This window comes from Miniopterus schreibersii, assembly GCF_964146895.1.
Source record: "Miniopterus schreibersii genome assembly, chromosome: 4".
Lineage (NCBI taxonomy): Eukaryota > Metazoa > Chordata > Mammalia > Chiroptera > Miniopteridae > Miniopterus > Miniopterus schreibersii.
The window spans coordinates 83,104,328-83,127,323 of NC_138105.1; the positions used below are offsets into that span (position 1 = coordinate 83,104,328).

Below are 22,996 nucleotides of genomic sequence, written 5' to 3' on the forward strand. Positions count from 1 at the left end.
TTCAGAAGGACCAGAAGGTGGCAGAGCTGTGCCATTTATTTTGGCTGCTCTTGAAACAAATGAGATACATTATAAGCTAATAGGTGAGAAGTTACTGGTATTATCTCTTTGCTTAATTGCTATCTCCTAAATTCGGCTCCTGGGAACAGCTGCAGTATTGGGGGTGGGTGAAATCAACCCCTCTCTGCCAGTAAAAATTCTCCGTCTGGGCACAAATACTGGTCTATACAGGTAAAGGGTTTGAACACCAGCAAACCACTCATCACACTTAAATCAGTCCCCCAACCCCCACAGAATTGGCAGGTGTATTCCTAAGGCATGGTATCCTCTGTGCACAAACTAAACAGCAAATTCAGAAAGTGTTGTCCTATTTGTTGGAGCCACCCAAAAAAGTATTTGGCCTAAATTATCCAATTTGATTTTCTACAGTGATCAAGTCCGTGTAGTTTATTGCTAAATCCTCAGTGACATTATACGTTAATGATAGTGTCTTCTGTAGCAAGCTCCCGTCCTAATTCAGGATGCTAGTTTTGACTTTATAATGATTGATGTTTTCCCCACCACGGTTCCCCTTTGATAAAGCAGAGCAAGAGGGAAGAGGAATCTGCCAATTTTGCAAAGAGGAAAGGCAACAACCATTGTGTGGGTCCATGTATGTGTGCATGTATTTGTGCATGTCCACCGGGGAGGTTCAGAAATCAAAGTGACATTAACCGTTTTGTTGTGTGAATGTCCGTAGACCAGTTCAAGCATAGTTAGAGCTAGGAGGGGGTTAGAGGCCACCTACACCGCTGTCCCCATTGTGTATACAGAGAAACTAAGAAAGCTTAGTCATTTACCCAGGGTCACCCAGCATGTGAAAGGCAGGACTAAAATTCAGGTTTGTTTCGCTGCCGTGAGGCATGCGCTCACATTTGTTTTCCGTGAGAGGTACCAAGTTTGGAACAGCCTGAGAGAAGATTCCCATGACATTCCCCTTCTATGTCTTTGAGATCAACCTGTTGTCTGTTGGACACTGTTACCTAGACCTGGCAGCTCCCAGTGGGTCCACAAGTTGAATACGGTGGCAGAAGTTCAAGGACCCAGCGGAGGTCGGGCAAATGGCCCAGTGATTTCTGTCTCGGAGAGATTCCAGACACCTCATTCCAGGAGCCCAGTTTGAAATCTGCAGTTTTCGCTGTTAGGGTGGAGGCAGGATGTCTTAGAGCAATTGGCACTGTCTCTAGTCCCCGATAGAGGCCTGGCGCCTCTGTTGCCTGATTTATCTAGACTTCAGAGTTTCTGAATTCAGACCATTAACGAGTAAAGTAGGGAGAAGGGCCTCTTTAATTTTTTTCATTAAAAAATGATTTTTTTCTTTTAAATAAAGTGCTAGTGAAAGGTGCTAACAGCAGTTCAAAGACAGATATGCTGGCCTCGAACTGGTGGTAGTTCAAGTCCCTCTGTTTAACTTTTCCTCCTTTAGACACCAGTTTGTGGTAGGAAAAGGGTGGTCTTGGATGGGAGACTCCTACCCAATCGGCTCCCATCCAGGTTCTATCCCACGTCACCCGAGCTAGAGTACAATTCAGTTCTCAGGTCTGCACTGGCCAGAGAAAGGCAGGCAGGACTCCTTGACCTTGGGAGCGGACTGTAAACAGCTCTGTCCTAAAGCCCAGAGCCAAATCCTTTTTTGGCTGCTTACTGCATTTTCTTTACGTAAACCCTTCTAGATCCTTGTCTTGGCTTCTGTAGGCATCAGCTATTGTGCCTCAGGGAACGGGAGAAAATTCCCTGTGGGGAGGTGCTTTAGTGAGGAGTTAGGTTCCCAGTGTCTCATCTCTGTCTCCCCGGAGTTGGGGATACTCTAAAGACAAAGAGAAACTCCATGTCCAGTACAAACTGATTGTCAGCTGTCTCACCAATGACCTACTTTGTTCCAGAGCCAAGACACTAAAGTGCAAAGAAAGAAGTGTAACCCCGGTGTATTGGTTACTGACCAGAGCTGGGAGGGGCGGAGGGAGGGAATTGCCACTGACTGTGGTGCCAGTTTTAGGCAGCTGGCTGCAGGAGACAGCCCTTTACCTCCACAGCCCATGTCACAGGCCTCCCATCTGGGGACAGCTGGGTCCTTCAGCAGGATCTCTCTCCCCTAATGATCAATTTCCTAGACTCTCTCCTTCCTTTCTGGGGTGCCCTGGCTATCCTGGGACAGAGCTGGCACATCAGAGTTAGAAGGAAAGAGAAATAGTTGTCTAACTTTCCTAAATGCTAAAGCTAAACAAAGCACCGAAAAGGAGAAAAAAACAACTTATAAAAATATAATGGGGTCGTCCCTTGCCCCCCAAGCTCCCACATTATTTTGCGGTACATGAAATGTCAAAATACAATGAACAGGCTTTCTACACATTCCCATTTCTTCCCTCCCATATATATCTAAGCTGCAGCAGCTCAATACCACCCTTTCACCTCTTAAGACTTCACTCTGCAGAACCACTCTATAATAAACTAGTTTCCTTCCCCCTGACCCCACCTTCCCAAATAGACAGCTACTTGCAATTCCAAAGAGGCTTTCCAAAAAATAGACATTTGAAAAAAGTGCATCTGTTTACACTCAGTCTATGCATAATTATTTCTGGAGATTATTACTTTTTTTTTTTTAACCATAAAAAAGATTGCATATTGGCAATATAATGAGAAAAACCACGGTGGCCATGTCTGGGTGGCGGGGAGGGTAAGCGGCCGGTGCTGGAGCGCAGAAGCGGGAGGGCTCAGAGGGCCGGCGAGGCCGCAGCCTGGAGGACAGAGGCGGGGTTGTCTGGACTCAGTCCTTGCGCCTCTGAAATGGCCCGTCCCTTTGGCCCCCCCTTCTGTTCTCTCCACCGCTTCCCGGTCCAGGGCCGGGCTCCGGGCTCCGGGAGCAGAGGCGGGGTAGCTTTGGGGCGTGAGGATAGGCGTTAGCGTTTGGAGGGGTACAACGCGGGCCGCACACCAGAGCAAGCTTATTTGTGACTGTTTCCACTCTGGGAAAAATTGTCCATCACTTCTGTGACTTTAAAAATGTAAGCAATTACTAGGCTGAGAGGTTAAGAAAACTCTTTTGTTCTTGTGGTTTTGCATTAATATTAAGCATGAATATATATCATATATTACACTGCTTGCCCTCTGCTCTGGGGCAGGTGCACTCTCCTTCCCGACGGGAGAACCGCACAGCCCGTGGGCGCCCCGCCCCCACCCCGCCCCGCCCCTGGCCTGCGGCCCCGTTCCCGCCCTAGAAAAGCCCTCCCTCCCCTCCTCCCGGTGGTGGGATGGACGGGGCGCCTCTCGGGTGCACGTGGCGCAGAGACCCAGCCGCGCGCCCCTCCCCTCCTCCCGGATCCCGCGCGCCCCCGCCCCCGCCCCCGCCCCGTCACTGGTCACTGGTTGTGGACGTCCTCCCTGCGGACGATCTTGTAGATGATCCAGTAGAACATGTTGAAGATGAGGAAGGCCATGGGGAAGCCGATGCGGGATACTTTGTCGATCTTCTTGGCCCTCTGGATGAAGAGTTTTCGCATCTCCTCCGGGGACTTAGAGGGCGCCGGGGCCGGGTTGGTGGTGTTATTGTTGTTGGCACCCTTGACCGAGATGCCATCCTTGGCCTGGAGGCAGGCCGGGCCCATCCCGTAGGCAGAGAAGTTGAAGCGGCCCTCTCCGGCCTCATCCTCCTGGAACAGATTCAACATGGGGCTCTACTTAAAATAAGACAGGGGCTGGGCACCCTCCCTGCAAGGCACTCCCCTGGGGGCCAGGCCAGGCCCTGCTGGTCCTCCCTGCCTCCCTGCACCTTCCAGGCTCCTGAAGGCTTGTCGGCTGCTGGGGAGTTATGCCTTATAGAGGGGCGCCGCTGGCCTGCGGAAACAGATGCAAACCAGGGGATAGAAGTCTCGAGACATGTGTTCCAGTGGCGGCTCTGTTACCTTCTGGCTGTAGGACCTTAGGCAAGTCACATCCTTCTGTGAGTTTCAGGGTTTATTTTATTGCATTTTCACCTGCAAGTGGGGTCAGAGTCACTACCTCAAAGGCTCATCTCTAACCATCAGAGATCAGAGATGAGCACACACTCTGGATGCTGCTTTATTGGAAATACAGGAGACAATTTGGAGAGATCCCCTGCTTTGCTTCTGTTGCCTCCTTGACCTCCCCACCCCCGCCACAGTTAATGTCTTCTTGTGTGAGGGTGGGGGTAGGGGTGAATGATTCAGAGGGAGCAAGGGCTGTGGGCCTCACCTCAAGCCAGGGAAGCCACAGCTTCTTCCTGCCTCCAGGTTCCCATATCTCTCGAGGTTGTGACCTCAGACATGCCTCTGAGCTTCTATCGGGCTATCATTCAAGGCCCTCCCTTCATTACTTGGCTCCGACTTACCTGCGCAGGCTTTTCTCTCTCCCCACCATGTGCTTTATACACCTGCCAGTCCTGTTGCACTTTCTGAATCATCCCTGTGACCCCACCTCCCTGCCTTACGCTCACTGCCAGTCTGCCTGCTGCCCTGTCCTCATCTCTCCCTCCCTGAGCTTCTGGTGATCTTGCCCTCTTCAGAATCATGGACGCCCTGTGTCTGCTCTCATCACGCCTGGATGTGCTCTTTCCATGTGAGCTTTGAGGTAGGACCCTGCCTGCCTCTCCAGTCTCATCTGTGCCATTGTCTCTCTGGCATCTGGTGCTCCAGTCACCCCGAAACATTTCCATGTGGTCAAAAGCACCCCACTCCCTCGCTTTAACTCCGGGCCCCTGTTCAAGTTGTCCTCTCTGCACGGAGCACACTCCTACCTCCCGCCCTCCTTCCAACTCCTCTTTCACTGAACTAGTTCTTACTCAGAAGCCTTCCCTGAGCCCAGAGATAGGCTAGGTGTCCCTGCATGCGCTCTATAAGGTCCCTGCACCCCCCAACCTTTAAAGCTCTTACCACATTGTAATCCTTGATTAACGTCTGCCTCTCTCATTATTGGACTGTAAGCTCCATGAACGCAGAGGTGAAGTCTACCACATCACTGACCCCTCAGCACTGAATGAACGTCTGAACAGGGCAAGGTCACTTAGCTCGGGAAGGGAGAGGTGAGAAGGACAGGGCAGCAGGCAGGTTGGTAGTGAGCATAAGGCAGGGAGGCGGGGGTGCACAGGGGCAATAGAGAAAGTTCAACGAAAGTGGCAGGTGTGCAAAGCATATGGCGGGAGAGGGAACATATGAACATAATTCCTGGACATAAGCTCAAAACTTAGTCAATTTTTGTTGAATAAGTAAGTGTTTACTTGTATATCTTCATTAGTCTTACTTAGCCTTTTTAAAAAAATAAATGGCTTGTAATCCTACCCACCAGTGCCAGAAGGGTTTGGGACATAAAATAAATGCTCAAGAAATCTTTGTTAGGAGGTAGAAGAGAGTATAAGGGGATAAATGGTGACGGAAGGAGACTGGACTTGGGGTGGTGAACACACAGTACAATATACAGATGATGTATTATAGAATTGGATATCTGAAACCTATATAATTTTATTAACCAATATCATCCCAACAAATTCAATAAAAAAAGAGAAATCTTTGGCAAATGAATGAATCTGGGCCAACATGCTCACCGCAGAAGTGGGGAGGAGAGGATTGTGATGGTGGCCGGCAAACAGGTGCTCAATAAATGTTCGTCTATGACTGTGGCAACAGTGGAGGGTGTGTGCCAGGGCCAAGGGGAGGAGCTGGACCCGGTGACTAGAGTGGGGAGCTGGGTCCGCTCTGTTGCTTGTCATTATGAATCTGCCCTTGCCATAGGCCCCGGGTGTTTGAAAAGGTTTCTACTGGGCTCTGGTTATGTAGGGGGAACCACCAGATTAACTTTCTACATATTTTTTGGGTGAATTACTCTGTCTCATCTGCTAAACATGGGAGTGGAAGGGGTGGAGGTGTGTGGACTGGAATCATCTGGTTAGATGATATCAATTTCGCCCAGTAGCCAGAAGGGAAATTCTCTAGACAAGACAGAACAAAGGCTCGCTATTCCTATTCTACCCAGCAGGTGGCAGGAAACAATGTCCGGCTGCGTCTGGCGCTGCTTGGGGATGGGGTGGGGGATATGGTCAAGGTCACAGAGGTTTCCTCATACTCTGTGAGGCTGGCCAGGAAATTCAAGAAGCAGATGCTTTCTGCCTAACCAATGAGGATGGTGGGAGTTGAGGAGCCTGGCCAGGATCTCAGACTCTGAGAACCGCAAGCATGGAGCTAGTTCTCTCCACTCACCATCGGGGCATCTGATTTGGCCCTCACCACAGCCTCCCCTTATGCCTGTTTCAGTCCACCTTACAGAGGGGAAATCTGGGCCTAGAAAGAGGCTAGCTTGGAGTCCCGTACCAAAGAGAGCTAAAGAGGCAGAGAGTCCTTCATCATAGCCCTCAGTCCTTTGGTGTAGCTGAGTTTTCAGCTATTTTAAATAGGTCAATCTAATGCTTTAGGGCCCTGGTGTGTAGCAAGTGTGTGGTGTGGCCTGGCAGGCGACAGTGCGTGGTTCTTGGTTGCCCTAATGTGTGGCTGGGAAAACTTCCAGGCAGGCTCTCTGACTGCATCTCTTTGTTCGTTAGTTAGTTTGTTCCTTTGCCTGTTTGTTCCATACATTCCTATTACATGTTCGCTGTGTATCAGGCGTTGTGTGAGGCACCAGGAATGTACCACTGAACAGGAGTAGACATGACCGCTGTCCTTATGGAGCTTATAATTCAGTGGAAGAGGTGAGCATTAAACAATCACGTCATTAAATGTACAATTATAAATCAAGACAAATGTTCAGAAGGAAAGAAACCAGGTTTAATGAGAACATGGCCTTGGCTAGCACACACAGCGTCTTTGTGCAAATTAGAAAAAGGCATGACACTCTTGGGCATATGAACTGGAATCCTTTCCTCTGGCCGACATAGTCCATGCCAGGGTGTGACTTAGAGAAGGATGCCTCTCTGGCTAGGGGACCTTGTGAGGTACAACCTGCACGGCCATACCCAGTAGTCCTGTAGAAGAACCTCAGTACAGGACATAAACTTTGACTGAGGTACCAGGGAAGATGCCTCAGCTGAGAACTGGAAAATGCGTGGGTTAGGACCAAGCAGATTGCACTGGAGGAGCAATCCAGGAGGAGAGAACACGATACCTAAAGCCCTGTGTGTATATTTGAGGAACTAGGCGAAAGGCTAGTGTGGTCGGTGTCCAGAGAGCACAGGGAAGGTGATGTGAAGATGAGGCTGGAGAGAAGAGTAGGGTCTCTGATCCTTAGGAGGAAAATTCTCCTGGGAAAGTAGTTACGGGCCAGGGTGTGGAGCCAGTTTGCTCCCACAGGCTGCACACTCCCCGGTGGCATGTTCTGGTTGGAACACGACCTCCGACTTGACAGAGTTTCGTGACTTTTCAGAGATGGCCTGCCAAATACTCCTTTATGCAATCCCTCAGTGAGAGAATCCACTCAGGAGGATCTTGCTCGATGCCCCTTTCTTGGAGGGAGGAAGCAAAGGCCTGGGATATGGATGTTTTATTTAAGATCTCACCTTTTGTGGTGGAACCCAGCCCACTGAAATAGTGAAGCTTTGCAGAAAACACCAGAAAGCACCTCTCAGCCTGCCATGCTTTGGGTTTTCAGCTAGTCATTATCTTCGCCCCATCAGCATTTGCTCCATCAGTTCTGTCTTTGGGGGCAACCTGATAATGTCTGTAGTGTTATCACGGTTGAAGGAGTGATTGCCTATAGACCCAATCAGGGGGTTATTTATGGGAGAGGAAGCTAGGACTTCTGCGACCTTAATTCCGATTTCATTCCTGTCTTATCCACTGAGAAGGATGGTCCAGTGAAACAAGTATCACAAGACTAGGCTGCCTGGAGCTGTTGCACATGCCACCAGCTGTCCCTCCTCAGGCAGCGACACAAAGGCCTACCTTGTGGTGTCTTCGCTTCCTCCTGAATCGGAGCAGCTCTTTGTGCTGCCGAGACACAAAGTTGACGGCGGCATACTCGAGCAGGGCGGAGAACACGAAGAGCAGGCACACCGCCATCCAAATGTCAATGGCTTTCACGTAGGACACCTGAGGTGGGGCGTGGGGAGAGCACCGGGAAGTGAGGGCCGAGGAGGGCGAATGGTGGAATGTTTTCTCAGTGACTCCCCTCGTCCCCCACTGCTGTCCCCTCCTCAGCTGGGGTGTTAGGGTGGAAGGTACCGAGGGAAACGAGAAAAATGCATCAAGAAGACAGGACAGAATATTGGGGACAGTAGAATACTGTGTCCAGAAGAGTACCGAGGAGAGGAGGAGGGGAACACAGCATCATTAGTTAGTGGAACAGAATGTTGTGTTTAGTCCCAGGGTGATAGGAACAGGATGCGGTACCTAATGTCAAAGTAGAGAATGTCAGTGAAAATTGTGGAGCAAGAGCTTCAAAAAAACTCTCTTCTCCTTAAAAGCAACAAGAGAACCAGCAAAATGGTCAGAATAAACATTTTTTTAGAATGCTGGTAATTAGCCAAAGGTCGCCAGCAATCCTGTGAGCATTTAAGAAAGAGAGTTGAGCCCAGCCAGTTTGGCTCAGTAGTTGAGCAACAACCTATGAACCAGGAGGTCATGGTTCAATTCCTGGTCAGGGCACCTGCCCGGGTTGCGGGCTCGATCCCCAGTAGGGGGCCTGCAGGGGTCAGCTGATCAATGACTCTCATCATTGATGTTCCAATCGCTCCCTTTCCCTTCCTCTGAAATTAATAAAAACATACTTTTTGAAAAAGAAAGACAGCTGAATCTCAGCGAGAACAGCAAGCTTTGTCGATCCCCTACCGGGGATCAAGCCCACAACCCATACATGTGCCCTGATTGGGAATTGAAACTCGATCTCCTGGATCATAGGGCAATGCTCAACCACTGAGCCATGCCAGCTGGGCAAGCTTTGTAGTATTTTAAAGAATAGCTTCATTGAGATATAATTCATATACCATAAAATTCACACATTTAATTCAATGATTTTGTATATTCACAGATAGTGTGCAACCATCATCATAGTCAATTTTAGAATTTTTATCACCCCCAAAAAAGAAATCTAGTAACTTTTAGCTGTCATCTCCCTATTGTTCCAATTCCCCTATCCCAATCCTAAGCAACTAGTAATCTACTTTCTGTATCTACGGATTTCCCTGTTCTAGACATTTCATATGAATGGAGTAATAAATATGAGGCCTTTTATGACTGATTTCTTTCACTTAGCATAATATCTTCAAGGTTTATCCATATTGTAACATGTGTTAGTATTTCATTTTTCATGGCCAAATAATATTCCATGGATATACCACTTTTTGTTGATCCACTCATCATTTTATGGGCATTTGGGTGGTTTCTACCTTTTGGCTATTGTGAATGATGCTGCTATAAACATCTGTGTACAAGTTTTTGCATGGACATATGTTTTAATTTCCCTTGGGGCTTCGTGGTGTTTTAAATTCCCCTATTTCCATCCTCCTTCCCCCAGCTCCATGCAAGCCTTGAAAACCATCAGCTTGCAGGCACAGTGATAGCCAATATCCTGGCAGCCAGTATCCCGATGGGGCAGAACAGAGTTGGAGCTTCTTCAAAGCTCTATCCCAGAGAACGGTCATTATGGGACCTAACTTGTGAGTCACTGAACCATCCCACTCACAAATAAGGCTGTCTTTGCTGGCCCAGTGTGAACAGCCTTTTCCCTGGTGCCATTTGTTGAAAACAGTGACAATGGTTGAACATCAGGTCAGCCTGAGGCAGTTGGTAACAGTTGAGGCGATCAATTGGTTGATCAGAAAGCTTAAAAGGAAAAGCTAGGGAATGAAATGTCCATAGTGGGCTTGGGAAAGCTCTGGCATATTTCTGGAAGTCTGCATGCACGCTTAAGCCTTGTGCATGCCCAGGGAAGTCCTGAGAAGGCCCTCAGTGCTCAACTCTGGTTAACCTTGATGTGCTAAGCAAGTAGGAAGAAGAAGGCTAAGGAAAGTTATGAGCTGCTTAGCTGAGTGTTGAAGTTGTGTCCTAATACACACATAGAGCCCCTGGGCAAAGGCTGGGAGATTTATTGGTTCAAGACAAGAAAACCTCTGTTTAATTTTTGGCTAACTACCATACTAAGCACAACTGAGAATGCAAATGTCCTGACACAACAAAGAATACAAGTATTTCAGGATTAATTTAATAAAATTACTACATAAACAACAACAGCAACAAATCATGAGGGAAGAGAATCTGATTTCCAGAGATACCATGTTAAATTTTGTAAATTGTGCAATTTTCAACAAAAAATTGTAAGATATGCAAAGAAACAAGAAATTAATGACCCTGCAATGGGCTGAATGTTTGTGCCCCCCTCCCCCCCCAATTCATATATTGAAATCCTAATTCCAATGTGATGGTATTTGGAGGTGGGGACTTTGGGAAGTAATTATGTCATGCATAGTGGAGTACTCATGAATGGAATTAGTGCCCTTATAAGAAGAAGCCAGAGAGCTAGCCAACTCTCCTTCCATCAAGTGAGGATACAATAATAAGTTGGCAGTTTGCAACTGGAAGAGGGTCCTCATCATAACCTAACTATGCTAGCATCCTGATCTCAGACTCCCAGCCTCCAAAACTGTGAGAAATAAATTTATGTTGTTTATGAGACACCCAGTCCATGGTACTTTGTTATAGAAGCCTGAATTGACTAAGACTGGCCCATTCATAGGGAAAAAAAGCAGTCAAAGAAGCTGCCCCCAAGGGAGCCCAGATGTTGGACTTAACAGATAAAGACTTTAAATCAGTTATTTTAAATATGTTCAAGAACTAAAGGAAACCATCTCTAAACAACTAAAGAAAAGTATGAGAACAAAGTCTCATCAAGTAGAGCATGCGATATAAATGATAAAAAAGAGCCACATAGAAATTCTGGAGTTGAAAAGTAAAATAAGTGAAAAATCTCACTAGAGAAGATTAACAGTATATTTGAGCAGACAGAAGAATCAATGAACTTGGAGAAGAACCAGTGAAGTTCAGGTTATCCTGTCTGAGGAACAGAATGAAGAAAAGTGAACAGAGCCTCAGAGACCTGTGGGGAGCCATCATGTGCACTAAAATACGTTTAAAGAATAGAAGAGGGAGAAAGAGGCAGAACGAATATTTAAAGAAATGATGGCCAAAGTTTTCCCCAAATTTGGTGAAAAACACTACATCTAAGAAGCTCAGTGAACTCCAAGCAAGGTAAACTCAAAGAGATTCACACCTTGACATGTCATAATCAAACTGTTAGAAGCCAAGGACACAGGGTCTTAAAAGCAGCAAGAGAGAAGCAACTCATCACATATAAGGGATCATCAATAAGATTAACAGCTGATTTCTCATAGAAACCATGGGGTCTAGAAGGCAGATGAAATGAAAGATGACCTAAATAAATGGGAAGATATTCATATTCATGAATTGGAAGACTATTATTGTTAAGATGGCAATACTCCCCAAATTCATCTAGGGACACAATGTATTTTTGATTAAAATTCCTTTTTTATTATTGCAGAAATTGACAAGCTGATCTTAAAATTCATATTTATGTTCATATGGAAATGCAAGGACCCCAGAATAGCCAAAACAGTCTTTAAAAAGAACAAAGTGGCCCTAGTTGGTTTGGCTCAGTGGTTAGAATGTCAGCCTGTGGACTGAACGGTTCTGGGTTTGATTCTGGCAAAGGGCACATACCTTGGTTGCAGGCTCGATCCCTGGCCCCAGTCAGGGCATGTACAGGAGGCAACCAGTTGATGTATCTCTTTCACACTGATGTTTCTCTCTCTCTCTCTCTCTCTCCCTCCTTTCCACACTCTCTGAGAAGCAATGGAAAAAATATCCTTGGGTGAGAATTAAAAAATAAAATAAAATAAAAAGAACAAAGTGGGAGGACTCACACTTCCCAATTTCAAAACTTACTGCAAAGCTACTATGGTAATGAACAGTGAGGTACTGGCATAAGGATAAACATATAGATCAATAGAATAGAATTGAGAGTCCAGAAATAAACCTATACATCTGTAGTCAATTGATTTTTGACAAGGATGTAAAATTCAATGGTGGGAAAGAACAGCCTTCTCAACAAATGGTGCTGGGACATCTGAATATCCACATGGAAAAGAATTACATACCTCCCTCAAACAACATATAAAAATAAATAAAAATGGATCAAAACCTAGAGTAAACTATAAATCTTTGTGACTTTGGATTATGTATTAGTTTCTTAAATATGCTATCCAAAGCACAAGCAGCAAAAGGAAATAGATAAATATGATTTCATCATAATTAAAAACTTTTGTGTATGAAGGATACTATAAATCAAGTGAGAAGACAACCCACAGAATGGGAGAAAATATTTGCAAATCATGCATATGATAAAGGTTTAAAATCCACAATACACAAAGAACTATTACAAGTCAGCAATAAAAAGAGAAATATCCCAATTAAAACACGGGCAAAAGATTCGAGTAGACATTTCTCCAAAGAAGATAATAGAAATGGCCAATAAGCACATGAAAAGAATGTTCAACATTATTAGTCATTAGGAAAATGCAAATCAAAAGCACAGTAAGATACCACTTTATATCCACTAAAATGTCTATAATTAAAAAAGACATAGTAAAGTGGTGTCAAGGATGTGGAGAAATTGGAACCTTGGTAAGATTATAAAATGGTATAGGCACTTTGGAAAATACTCTGGCAGTTCCTCAAAAAGTTAAACATACAGTTGCTATTCAACTCTTGGGTATACATCTATGAGAGTAAAAAACATGTCCAAGCAATCACTTGTACACATATGTTCAAAGCATTATTTATGATAGCCTAAAGTGGAAATAACCAAAATTCCTACCAACTGAGAAGATAAACAAAATGTGATATATCTATATAATGGAATATTATTCAACCATAAAAAAGAATGAAGTATTGATACATGCCACAACATGAACAAACCTTGAAAACATTACGCTAAATGAAAGAAGTCAGTTGTAAAAGTGCATGTATTGTATGATTCCATTTACCTGAGATGTTCAGAATACGCAAACCCATAGAGAGAGAAATAGGTTAGTGGTTGCCAAAGGCTGGTCAGAGTGGGGAATGGGGAGTGACTGGCGATGAGTGCTTTTTGGGGTGATGAAAAAGTGGTGGTGCTGAGAGCGTACAACTTTGAAAATATCCTAACTGCCACTGAATTTGATGTTTCAAAAAACAAACAAACATGGGTGGGGAAGACTATGAGGCTGAGTGTTAATAGCAAATGGAGCCAAATAGTGAGTGTAGTGTTACCAGCGAGTGGAGCCACATGTTGAGCCGAACGTACAGCAGAACGTGTTGTCAGGTGTGATGGTGAGCAGACAACCTGGTTTCAGGAATCTGCGGTGAGTGTAGCAGAATCCCAACTCTGGTGTTAACCGCGCCAAGGGCAGATTGTTAGGTTCTGTTTTAAGGGTGAATAGAGGAGAGTGTCTAGTGTTGATGGCAAATAAAGTGGAATGTTGTGTCTTACCCTGAAAGTTAACAGGACGGTCAGTGTCATGAGTAACAAAAAACAGTGGGGAGACTGCTCTAGATTAAAAGAGCAACTATATGCAATATGAATCTTTATTGGATTCTTGATTGGAGCCCTCACCGTGTCCATTGATGACATTTTTTGGGGGAAATTCAGACATTTTAAATAAAGGTTTTATGTTAGATGAAATGATGGCATTATTCCTAGTTCAATAATAATTATTAATTAATGTTAATTTTCTAGGTGTCATAATATCATTGTGATCCTTCTTTATTGTCATGATGTCTGTAGCTTTCAGATACGTGAGCAAAAACTGTGTTTATCTACCTCCTTCCTTGCCCACCTCCCTGTCTATATAGAGAGACAGAGATAAAGGAAATGAGGCAAAATGGTAACAACTGGAATCCGGGTGAAGGGTGTAACGGGCTTCATTGTGTATTATTTCAGTTTTTCTGAATCAGGACGATGTTAAATATGGCATTAATTGGACACTGTGCAGCATGTTGCATTTAGCATAAGGCTGCAGGGAGCAGAGGATGGTGTCTGGCATTAAGAGCAGCGCAGAGTGTTGCATCTCGTGCTGAGCGGATGAAGCAGAATGTGTCTCCAGTGACAGTAGGCCGTGTAGGAGGAGGCAGTGCCTAGCATCAGAAGAGAGCACAGCCGAATGAGGCATCCACACTCACAGCGAGCAGAAGGTTGCATCGCAAGTACGAGTGAACGGAGGAGTGTGTGGTGTTTGGCATTAATAGTAAATGAAGGAGTACATTATGTCTGATGTTACAAGTGAATTAAGCAGAATGTGAGGTCTAGTGTTAACGGGGAAAGGAACAGAATGGTGCATTCACGGTGAGGGCGACTGGAGAATTAGTGTCTGCTGTCAGTAATGAATGAAGCGCAATGCTGTGTCTGGCCTTAGAAGAGTGGAGCAGAACGTTGTGTCTAGCCTAGAATGAGCGAAGCAGAATGCTTACGTTACTAGTAAACGGAGTGAAATGAGGTGTGTAGGGTTAATAGTGAACGGAGCAGCATATGGTTCAAGCGTTAATAGTGAATGTAATAGAATGTGGTGTTTAACATTAGAAATATAAGAATCAGATCGAGGTATGTGCAGAAGAGAGCTAATGTAACAGGCATGAGGCTGCTATCTTATGAAGGACCTGCTTGCAAGGCTGGCCCCTGCACGACATCTGGGAACTTGGATTTGGGGTGTGCACACTTCCCTTCACTGATAAGGGTGCCTAGCCTGCTTGTCCAAACACTATGGTTCATGCTGAACACCCCCGTTTTCCTTCTGGGAGTCTGGCACTTTGGTATGTGCAAGGCATCCAGCACCTAGTAAAAACCTTTGATGCTGAATCTTAAATGAACCTAAAAACAATTTCTCTTTCTGTCTCTCTGGGCAGAAACATCTCACTCTTGTGCTGCCTTTTGCTGCTGGGGTAAGAGGGTGCTCTATGGTCCCTCATGGGAGGGAGGAGAGAGCAAGGAAGCCTGCCCAGATTCCTCCAGAGTCTGCATGTGTCTCTTTCCCATGTCATCTAGCTGTGCCTCCTGGATATGTCACTGTAAGAAGTCTTAGCCTGGAGTCCAACTGTTTGCTGAATCTGTGAGTCCTATCAAATCCCTGAACATGGGAGATGCCCAGCACAAAGTATCTGCCATTAATGGCGAAAGGAGTGAAATGTTGTACTCAGCACTGAAAGTGAATGGAGGAGCTAAGTGTTAATAGTAAATGAGGCAGAATGTGTGTCTAATGTTGTTAGAGAATGGAGCAAAATGTGTCTGGACACTGTATTGAACATAACGTTTCTTTTTGGTGTGTGTTTGTATTGAACATAATGTTAAATCTGGAGGAAAGTTTTGGTGGATCAGAATGCTGGACCCTGTCAGGTATGGTAGATGACGCAATAGTGACTGATTCCTCATGCTGTCCTTATCTTTAGCAGGAAAGGGAGATGGGTGTCCTCCTACCTGTCCAGGGGTTCTGTGCTCTTGGGCAGTGGGACTTACCTTGGGCAGAGATGCTCGGGAGCCAGAGCTCTGGGTGGTCATGGTGAGCACGGTGGTGATGCCCAGGCCCACACGTGCTGGTGCAGCATCCATGTTGATCCAGAAGGAAATCCACGAGAGGATGACAATGAGCAGGCTGGGAATGTACATTTGGATCAGGTAGTAGCCCATCTGTCGCTCCAGGTGGAACCGGGCCTCAATGCAGGTGAATTTACCTGCAGGAAATTACAGTGAGAAGGCAAAGTAGCCTAGTGGACAGGAACAAGACTTTGAGGTCAGAGCATTCTTGACTTTGGAAGATTGGGGCTGGTGATGATGATGATGATGATGAAGATGATGGAGATGATGGAGATGATGATGATGAAGATGATGGAGATGATGATGATGAAGAAAGTGATGGTGAAGAAGAAGAAGATGATGATGATAACACCTGCTTCACCTGCTTACTGGTATGGTAGCTGTGATGAGAGAAAGAGATGGTGCCTATGAAGAACTTAGCACAGTCCTCACACATCGTTAGTGCTCAGCAGTGTCAGTTGCCACCAACCTCACCCTCACTGTTTTGTTGCAAAGAGTGGGCCCAAGTGGACCGTTCTCTTTCCTTCTGCTAGTTTTCTTCCCAAAACATGGTTTGACCCTGTTACTTCCCTTCGTAAAACCTTTCTTCCCTTCCTTCTCGCCTCATGCACGAAGGTCCCCATTACCTGCAGGGAAAGTTCAAACTCTTTAGCCTGCCCTTCACAATGGAGCTCTAGCTGCTTTTCCATCCCCCTTCCCTTCTTTCTTCTCCTTCATCGGGACTGTGACTGCCTGCGCTCCATCCCTTGCCTTCAGCCTGTTTTCACACTCGAGCCTGCTAAGTTTGCCTGGAATACCCCCATTCCTCCCCACAACCAGCCAAGGAAATCCGCCTGCTCTTCTGTGGGAGCTTCACCGTGAAGTCTCCCCCGGCAGGATGCCCCCTTTTCCCATGTCCCTTCAGCCCTGAGGTGGAGAGCTGAGCTAAATAGTGGTCCCCCCACCTCCTGCAACCCCTTGTAGCTGACAGTCTAGTGGATCTCCTCCAAGTTCACTGTTTCCTGATCTCCAGAGCTGCTGCTCAGCTTCTTGAGCTGAGGTCTAATGTGAGCATTCTCCGTGCCTCAGTCCTATCAGAAATGCCAGTTCCTCTGGGACAGACAGCTAGAGACCCTCCTGATATCAGCTCTTCCTTTTGCCTTGGAAATTGGGTCCATTTTGAGTTAGGTACCCTGCTACTTGGAATGAAGACTGTCTCCCAGTGTCGTGATGAGCTGTGGCCTAAGCTTAAGTGACTTGCCCCAGGACTCATAGGAAGAAAGTGTCGCTGCAACTTTTGGGTTTCAAAGGATATTTTCTTAACCACTAGTAATAAATACAGAGCTATGTCCATCATGTTGATGCAATGATTGAATGAGTGTTTGAGATGATCTCTGGCCCTGTTAGGGGGGGTGACACCTGTGGAGGGGGGCCTCTCGCACCTACCTGTGTTGTAATGCTTGGTGCAGTATCTCAAGTCCTTCTCTTCCTTCAGGATAAACTGGGGCAGAGTTAGGCCATCTGCCACCTGCACAGCTCCCTGCTCCTGCCACTCAAAGATGAGGTCATTCATGGTGTATCCAACTGGGATAGGGTCAGAAGAAGGAGCAGTCACCACCCAGAAGCACTTATTTGAGCCATGTCAGGGTAGGTTAGGGTTAGAAAGAGGCACCAGACACTCGAGGGAACTCATGATACCATGTCGCTCCCCCCGCCCCCTGCCAAAGCAGGTTAAAACTGGTTTAATTGTTTACATTTTCCCCACAACCCTTCTCCCTCTCTTCCTACCACTCCAGCATCCTACCTTAGCTTGGCCTGTTGCTCCTTCCCCTCACCTCCATGGTCAAGTTCAGTTGATATCTGCTATTTGTGCCTGTACACCATCCTTGCAAGCTCCCTCTTTTGTTCATAGCAGACTTTCCTCGGGAGTGACTCTATGGTAAGCTTTTGTGGTGGGACTGTCATGTGGGACCAAAGTGTGAGATGGTGACTCAGCTAGACCAATCAGACTCTCTGCCCCAGGACTTTGACTCTTGGGTGAAGTCACAAAATGTTCAGTGTTGGCTGGTGCTGGTTCCCTTCAGAGGTGGTGCTCCAAGGGGATGGCCCATCAGTTCCTGCCGCCTAAATGCTCCACCCCGGTTTCTGTGCTTTTGGTTTTTCCTACAAGTGCACGAGGAACCTCCATGTCCTTCCATTTAATTATTGTTTTTAAGACTCATCCAATTGCTCTCTGGGTTTACAGTCAAAGGATCCTGCTACCTACCCCATCTGTTAAAACCCTGGTGCACTGATTTCCATAAAGCCTTCTCCAATCCTGTCTCTCCCTCTCAATCCGAAGGAAGCCTGCTTTCTGCCCTGTTTCCTCCTTCTACTAGAACAATTACCACCCACTGCCCTGTGTTAGCCAGTCATCTGTCTCCCCTGCTGGAGTGAACATTCCTGCAAGTTCAATGACTTATTCCAGCTATTTCCCCTTCATCCCCGGAGAGCATGTTCCCAAGGGACATGGAACAGTGCCTCTTTGGAGAACACTGCTGGCTCCAGAGCTGGGCCTGTCAGACAGTGGAAGGGCAGTTATATGTCTAACACATTTTCTAAGAGCCAAGCCCCTCATCTGGTCCTTTGAGCTATTACAGTAATCTCCCGGGGTCCAGCAGTTAGGAGCAGCTGTGTGGGGATTTCTGCCAGTCCTGTGGGTAAAGGGGACTCGAGTCTGCTTCTTTCTAGAGGCTTCATGTAAGGGACTCACAGCTTTCCAGTTGCATGATGCACGTCTGGACATCCATGGGGAAATTCTTCAAGTCCATGGGGCAGGCCAGCGTCAGGGTGATTCTGGGAAGAGAAGGGGGTGGAATGATGCTGGGTCCACAGAGCAGGGAAGCTGTGCCTCCATTCTTATTACTACCAGAAACCAGCTAACTGGAGGGGTCAAGGAGTCAAGGAGGTCAGGGAACTAGTGCTTTTTTTTGAACCAATATATGTATAGTTCCCATACTTTTGGTGTGTAAATGGAGGCTCAGAGAGATAAAGGAGGCTGCTTAAGTTCACAAAGAGCCAGTGGAACTTCTGTGTTTCTTAGGAGTCTGTCTGGCTCCTAGAGGCTTGCCTTTAGCAAGGTGCCCGAAGACCTGGAGGCCAGGGGCTGCCCCCATCCCTCCTCTTCTGCAGAGGACTCAGGCAGGGCCAGAGCCTGAATGTTCCGTTGAGCAGCACCCGGCCTCAGGCATCCCCAGGTGCCCTGGCAGCAGGTGCTGTGCATGGCTTCTGGCTGCCTCCCTTCATACCCTGGGCTCATCAGATTTTTTTCAAAAGGTCTTCAGACACAGCTGATGTCCAAACACAGCTGGCTCACACCTGTGGGTTCCTGCTGGGGTCAGCTGGGAAGTGGTGGGCACCCCCAGCTTCTGGGCTAGCTGTTTATTTTGGGTTGTTCAACCCCTGCAGAGGGCTGCGGCTCAGACCCAGAGAAAGCCCCCTTAACAGAACCCGAGGTCTGCAGTTCCGGCTGGAGTACAGGCTTCAGCTTGAAAGCTTTGCCAACACCTGAGCACCTGCTGCAGGGAACGGAGAAGAAAGACTCTCAGAGCTTTAGATCATTGGGCCAACTCCCTCATTTGACAGGTGAGAAAACTGAGGTGAGGAGGATAGGCAGGGACTTGTGTAAGGTCACACGGCAAGCCGATGGCTCAGGCAGAATTTAAAATAGTCTCCCAGCCCTGGGCTGCTGAGCTCAGGTGCTGGCTGGCAGGCGTCCCAGCACTGCTGTCCTGAAAGGCACTGAGTTGGTGGTGATCTGGTGGCCCTTAGTGCCAGCACCTTGGCTGCACATGGTGAGGCACCAGGCCCTATATGAACCCCCTCCCTCCAGCTCACACCCACAGCTCCGGATGTAGAAGTAGAAGCAAGAAGGGGAACAGCAAAGGGAAAGGGAGGGGAAGATGGAGAGGGGGGAGCAGAGGGGGGAGGGGAATGCAGTTGATTTCTGAAGATAAAAGCTCCAAAGTGGGGCAGCTGTCACACTGGGTTAATTTCCTGAGGTTGAATGACCTTGGGAATATCACTTTCTGCTGATTTGTCCTTTTGTCATGCTATACTGGGGCTTGGCTTCCCAGAGACATGAAACTAGCCTGGCGGCAGCAAAATCCAGGCTGGGTGACCCCTCCCTAGCCGCCAGCCAGCCAGGGCCTTGGTGGCCACTTCCTGGGTGTGCACTGCATGGGGTTGGCTCCCAGGTGAGGAAGGCGACATCTACCTCCGGCTCCTCCCAGCCTGCTTTCCCTGCAGAGATTTCTCAGTCCCCTCTCCCCAGCCAGTCCGCTCCTCAGTTATATCTGTGCAGCTTCTCCTAGGGGCCTGGACCTTTAAAGCTCATTTCCTAATGGAAATAAAAAGATTTATTCCCCTGAGGAGCTGGAGGGGGAGTCGGAGTCATTTAGGACCAGTGCTCCCTTTAAACTCTTTCAAATAAAAACATTTTCATTTACTCATCAAATATTTGAGTGCCCACTGAATGCCATGCCCCTGCTATTCAAGGTTCTGAGCGGACATCAGATTAGCTGTGGGAACTTTGGTAAGTTACTCAAACTTTCAGATCCTCACTTGTCTAATCTGCAAAATGGGCATAACAAAACCTACTTCATGGGGTTGTCGGGAGGACTAGACATCATCCATTTGAAGTTCCCAGCCTAGTAAGTACATTTCAGCGAATGGTGCGTTGTAAAACTCACTCAGACATTGGTCATTTTCTTCATGCCTTGGGGGCAAAGATTGGGAATTAGGTGGGGAGGGTAGCAGGAGACTGAAAGTTTGCCCTCTCACCAGTATCTGCAGGAAGCTGGGAAGAGGGGACCCAGCTGCTTAGACTCAATGCAAGGTGTGGAGGATGGGAAGCATTTCTTGAAGGGAGAGAGCAGCCCTGACTGACACCTGCGAGCGGGACCATTCACCCGGCAGGCCCACCTACGGTGAGGTTGCTGGAATTTTTCAGGTTCTGTGCCTTTGCTCCTGCTGTTTTTAAAAGTTATGATAAGAACACTTAACATGAGACCACCCCTCTTCACAAATACGGAAGCGTAAGCACTGTGGTGTTCTGCAGCGCCGCGCTGTCCACGGCTCTCCACAGCTCGCTCACCTTGCGTGCTGCACGCTCCTGCTGCTGACCGCTGCCTTTGGATCCTTTTTCCGTCTTGTTTTATTGAAGTTCTGGGCGAGCGCAGGGGCCTAACGTTAACCCCACCTTCCCCCGATGCTTCCTTGATCTCCCTGGTTAGGATAAACCGCTTGCTGCTAGGACGGCCCTTCTCATTTGCCGAGTGTGAGTTACGGAGCCCCCGCCTGCCTGGCAGAGGCGCCCGGTTGCCAGGGCCCATTCACCTGTGTTTGACCCGTCCCCTTAGCGTCTGCTCCCAGACGGCGACGGGACAAGGCGCGCTCTGGGGGTGCAGGGGCCGGGCTTCTGCGGAACTCACCTGATGCTGTAGAGCACGTTCCCGTTCCGGGAGATCCTCAGCAGTTTGTTGTCCGTGGTGATCTCGTGGAAGTGGGCCCCCTTCTCGTTGGCAAAGAACAGGTCGGGTTTCCAGATGGAGTCCAACATGGACGGGTCCAGGTCCAGAGAGTCATCGGGGTACTCGTTGTAGGCCAGCCGGGGGTCGTTCCACTGCTGCCGCAGGAAGATGTTGACTCTGTAGTCCTGCATCCGGGAGACAAGGGGGCAGGGCCACGGTTAAGCCCTGAGGTGCCAACCCTCGGAGGCCCAGGTGCTCTCTGTCAGTGTCCCCAAAGCCTGCTGGAGGATATTGTTAAAGTGTGGGTGCAGCTTATGCGGGAGTCAGACATAGAAGTCTGTGCATCGCCCTGCCGGTGTGGCCCAGTGGTTGAGTGTCAACCATGAACCAGGAGATGGTGGTTTGATTCCTAGCCAGGGCACGTGCCCGGGTTGCGGGCTTGATCCCCAGTAGGGGACGTGCAGGAGGCAGCCGATCAATGACTCTCTCTCATCACTGATGTTTCTATCTCTCTCTCTCCCACTGAAATCAATAAAAAACATATTAAAAGAAAAAATCTGTGCATTGGGCAAAAACCATAGGAGTCATAATTATCCCAGAACATTCTCTAATTGCCCCATTGAGTATATTCAACTCTGAACTGAGACTATTTAAATGTTATTCTTTCTCTTATAAAGTTAAAAAAAATAAAAAGTTCAGGCAGATGTAATAAATGCCTGTTTTCATCCTGTTAACATTGTTTTTTAGATAAGAGAGATAGTACATTACAGATAAAGTTGAAGTTGCCCTTTTATCATCAACCCCGTCATTGCAGTAATTCTCACTGCACTCTGGTTTGAGAGCCACTAGTCTAGACAGATTGAAGGGCCAAGAGGACAGACTAGAAGCTGTTGCCTGGGCATTCAAACTATTTTGCCTACAGAGAACAATTCCCAACCAGTGAAAGAAAGGTGAGCAAAAGAATTCTAGTGTTCCTGCTGGTCCTAGGGTTCCCCCCACTCTGTTTGTGTTTTGTTTTTTTAATAATCTGATCTCTCCATCAGTGTGTTTTTTTTTTTTTTTAATTATGTTTTTATTGACTTTTTAGAGGGAGAGAGGGAGGGAGAGAGAGAGAAACATTGATATGAGAGAGAAACACCGATGGGCTCCTGCATGTTCCTTTCCGGGGATCAAGCCTGCAACCTGGCCATGTGCCCTGACTGGGAATTGAACCAGAGACCTCTTGGTGCACAAGATGACGCCCAACCAACTGAGCCACTCCAGCCGGGTCCCGCCACTCTGTTTTAACACCAACCTTCCGTAACCTTCTATATTGTGTGTTGATTTGTTGGGGGAGGATTACTAGGTGGAGAGCCACAATTACCAGGTTCTAAACTCAGTGCCAAGTAAAACGCTTCTCTGATAAAAATGCACAGATCAAAGCAATTAAATGTTCGACTAAACCAAGAACAACAGATTTCTTTATTGTAGGGTTTCTCAGAAGTCAGTTCAATATGCTAATGAACTGTGTGTCTCTCCAAGAGGGGACTAGAATATGCAATACTGTCCTGACTTTTTTGGCTGTAGAACTCTTCTTTTGTTCATGACGCATGTCTTCCACAGAACATAGCTCAAGAATTGCTTTCTTAGCCAAAACTCCTCCCCCTCCTATTTTCCAGTTGGAGAAATTTAAGTGCAGACAGAACTGAGAGGGCCAGCGTGTCTCTGGAAAGGCAGAGCAGGGCTGGTTCTGGAACCCAAGCCCTGACTTCTAGTGAGGGGTTCAGCTGGTCCCAGAGGACCTGAAAGAGTCCTTAGTTTCCATTCACAATCTGAGAAGCAATTAGTGGTATGGGTAGGTCTCCAAGGCCGGAAAGTGGGTAATGAATTAAGAAACAGTTGCAAAGAAAAGTTTA

At 47.2% G+C, this 22,996-nt stretch overlaps 1 protein-coding gene across 2 annotated transcripts in view; it reads right to left on the reverse strand.

The window, feature by feature from the left end:
- Nucleotides 1-3,395: 3,395 nt before the first annotated feature.
- Nucleotides 3,396-22,996, reverse strand: part of GLRA1 (glycine receptor alpha 1) — a gene marked incomplete at both ends in the record, with an annotated part of 64,149 nt that continues 44,548 nt past the window's right edge. Inside the window, 6 exons of one of the 2 annotated variants that reach the window (XM_081133869.1) lie at nucleotides 3,396-3,686; nucleotides 7,920-8,066; nucleotides 15,535-15,749; nucleotides 17,038-17,175; nucleotides 18,344-18,426; nucleotides 21,063-21,286. In XM_081133869.1, coding sequence (XP_080989995.1) covers nucleotides 3,396-3,686; nucleotides 7,920-8,066; nucleotides 15,535-15,749; nucleotides 17,038-17,175; nucleotides 18,344-18,426; nucleotides 21,063-21,286 — 1,098 coding nt within the window. Of the gene's footprint in view, nucleotides 3,711-7,919; nucleotides 8,067-15,534; nucleotides 15,750-17,037; nucleotides 17,176-18,343; nucleotides 18,427-21,062; nucleotides 21,287-22,996 lie in introns of both variants that reach the window. The other variant, XM_081133868.1, reaches the window with a different exon arrangement.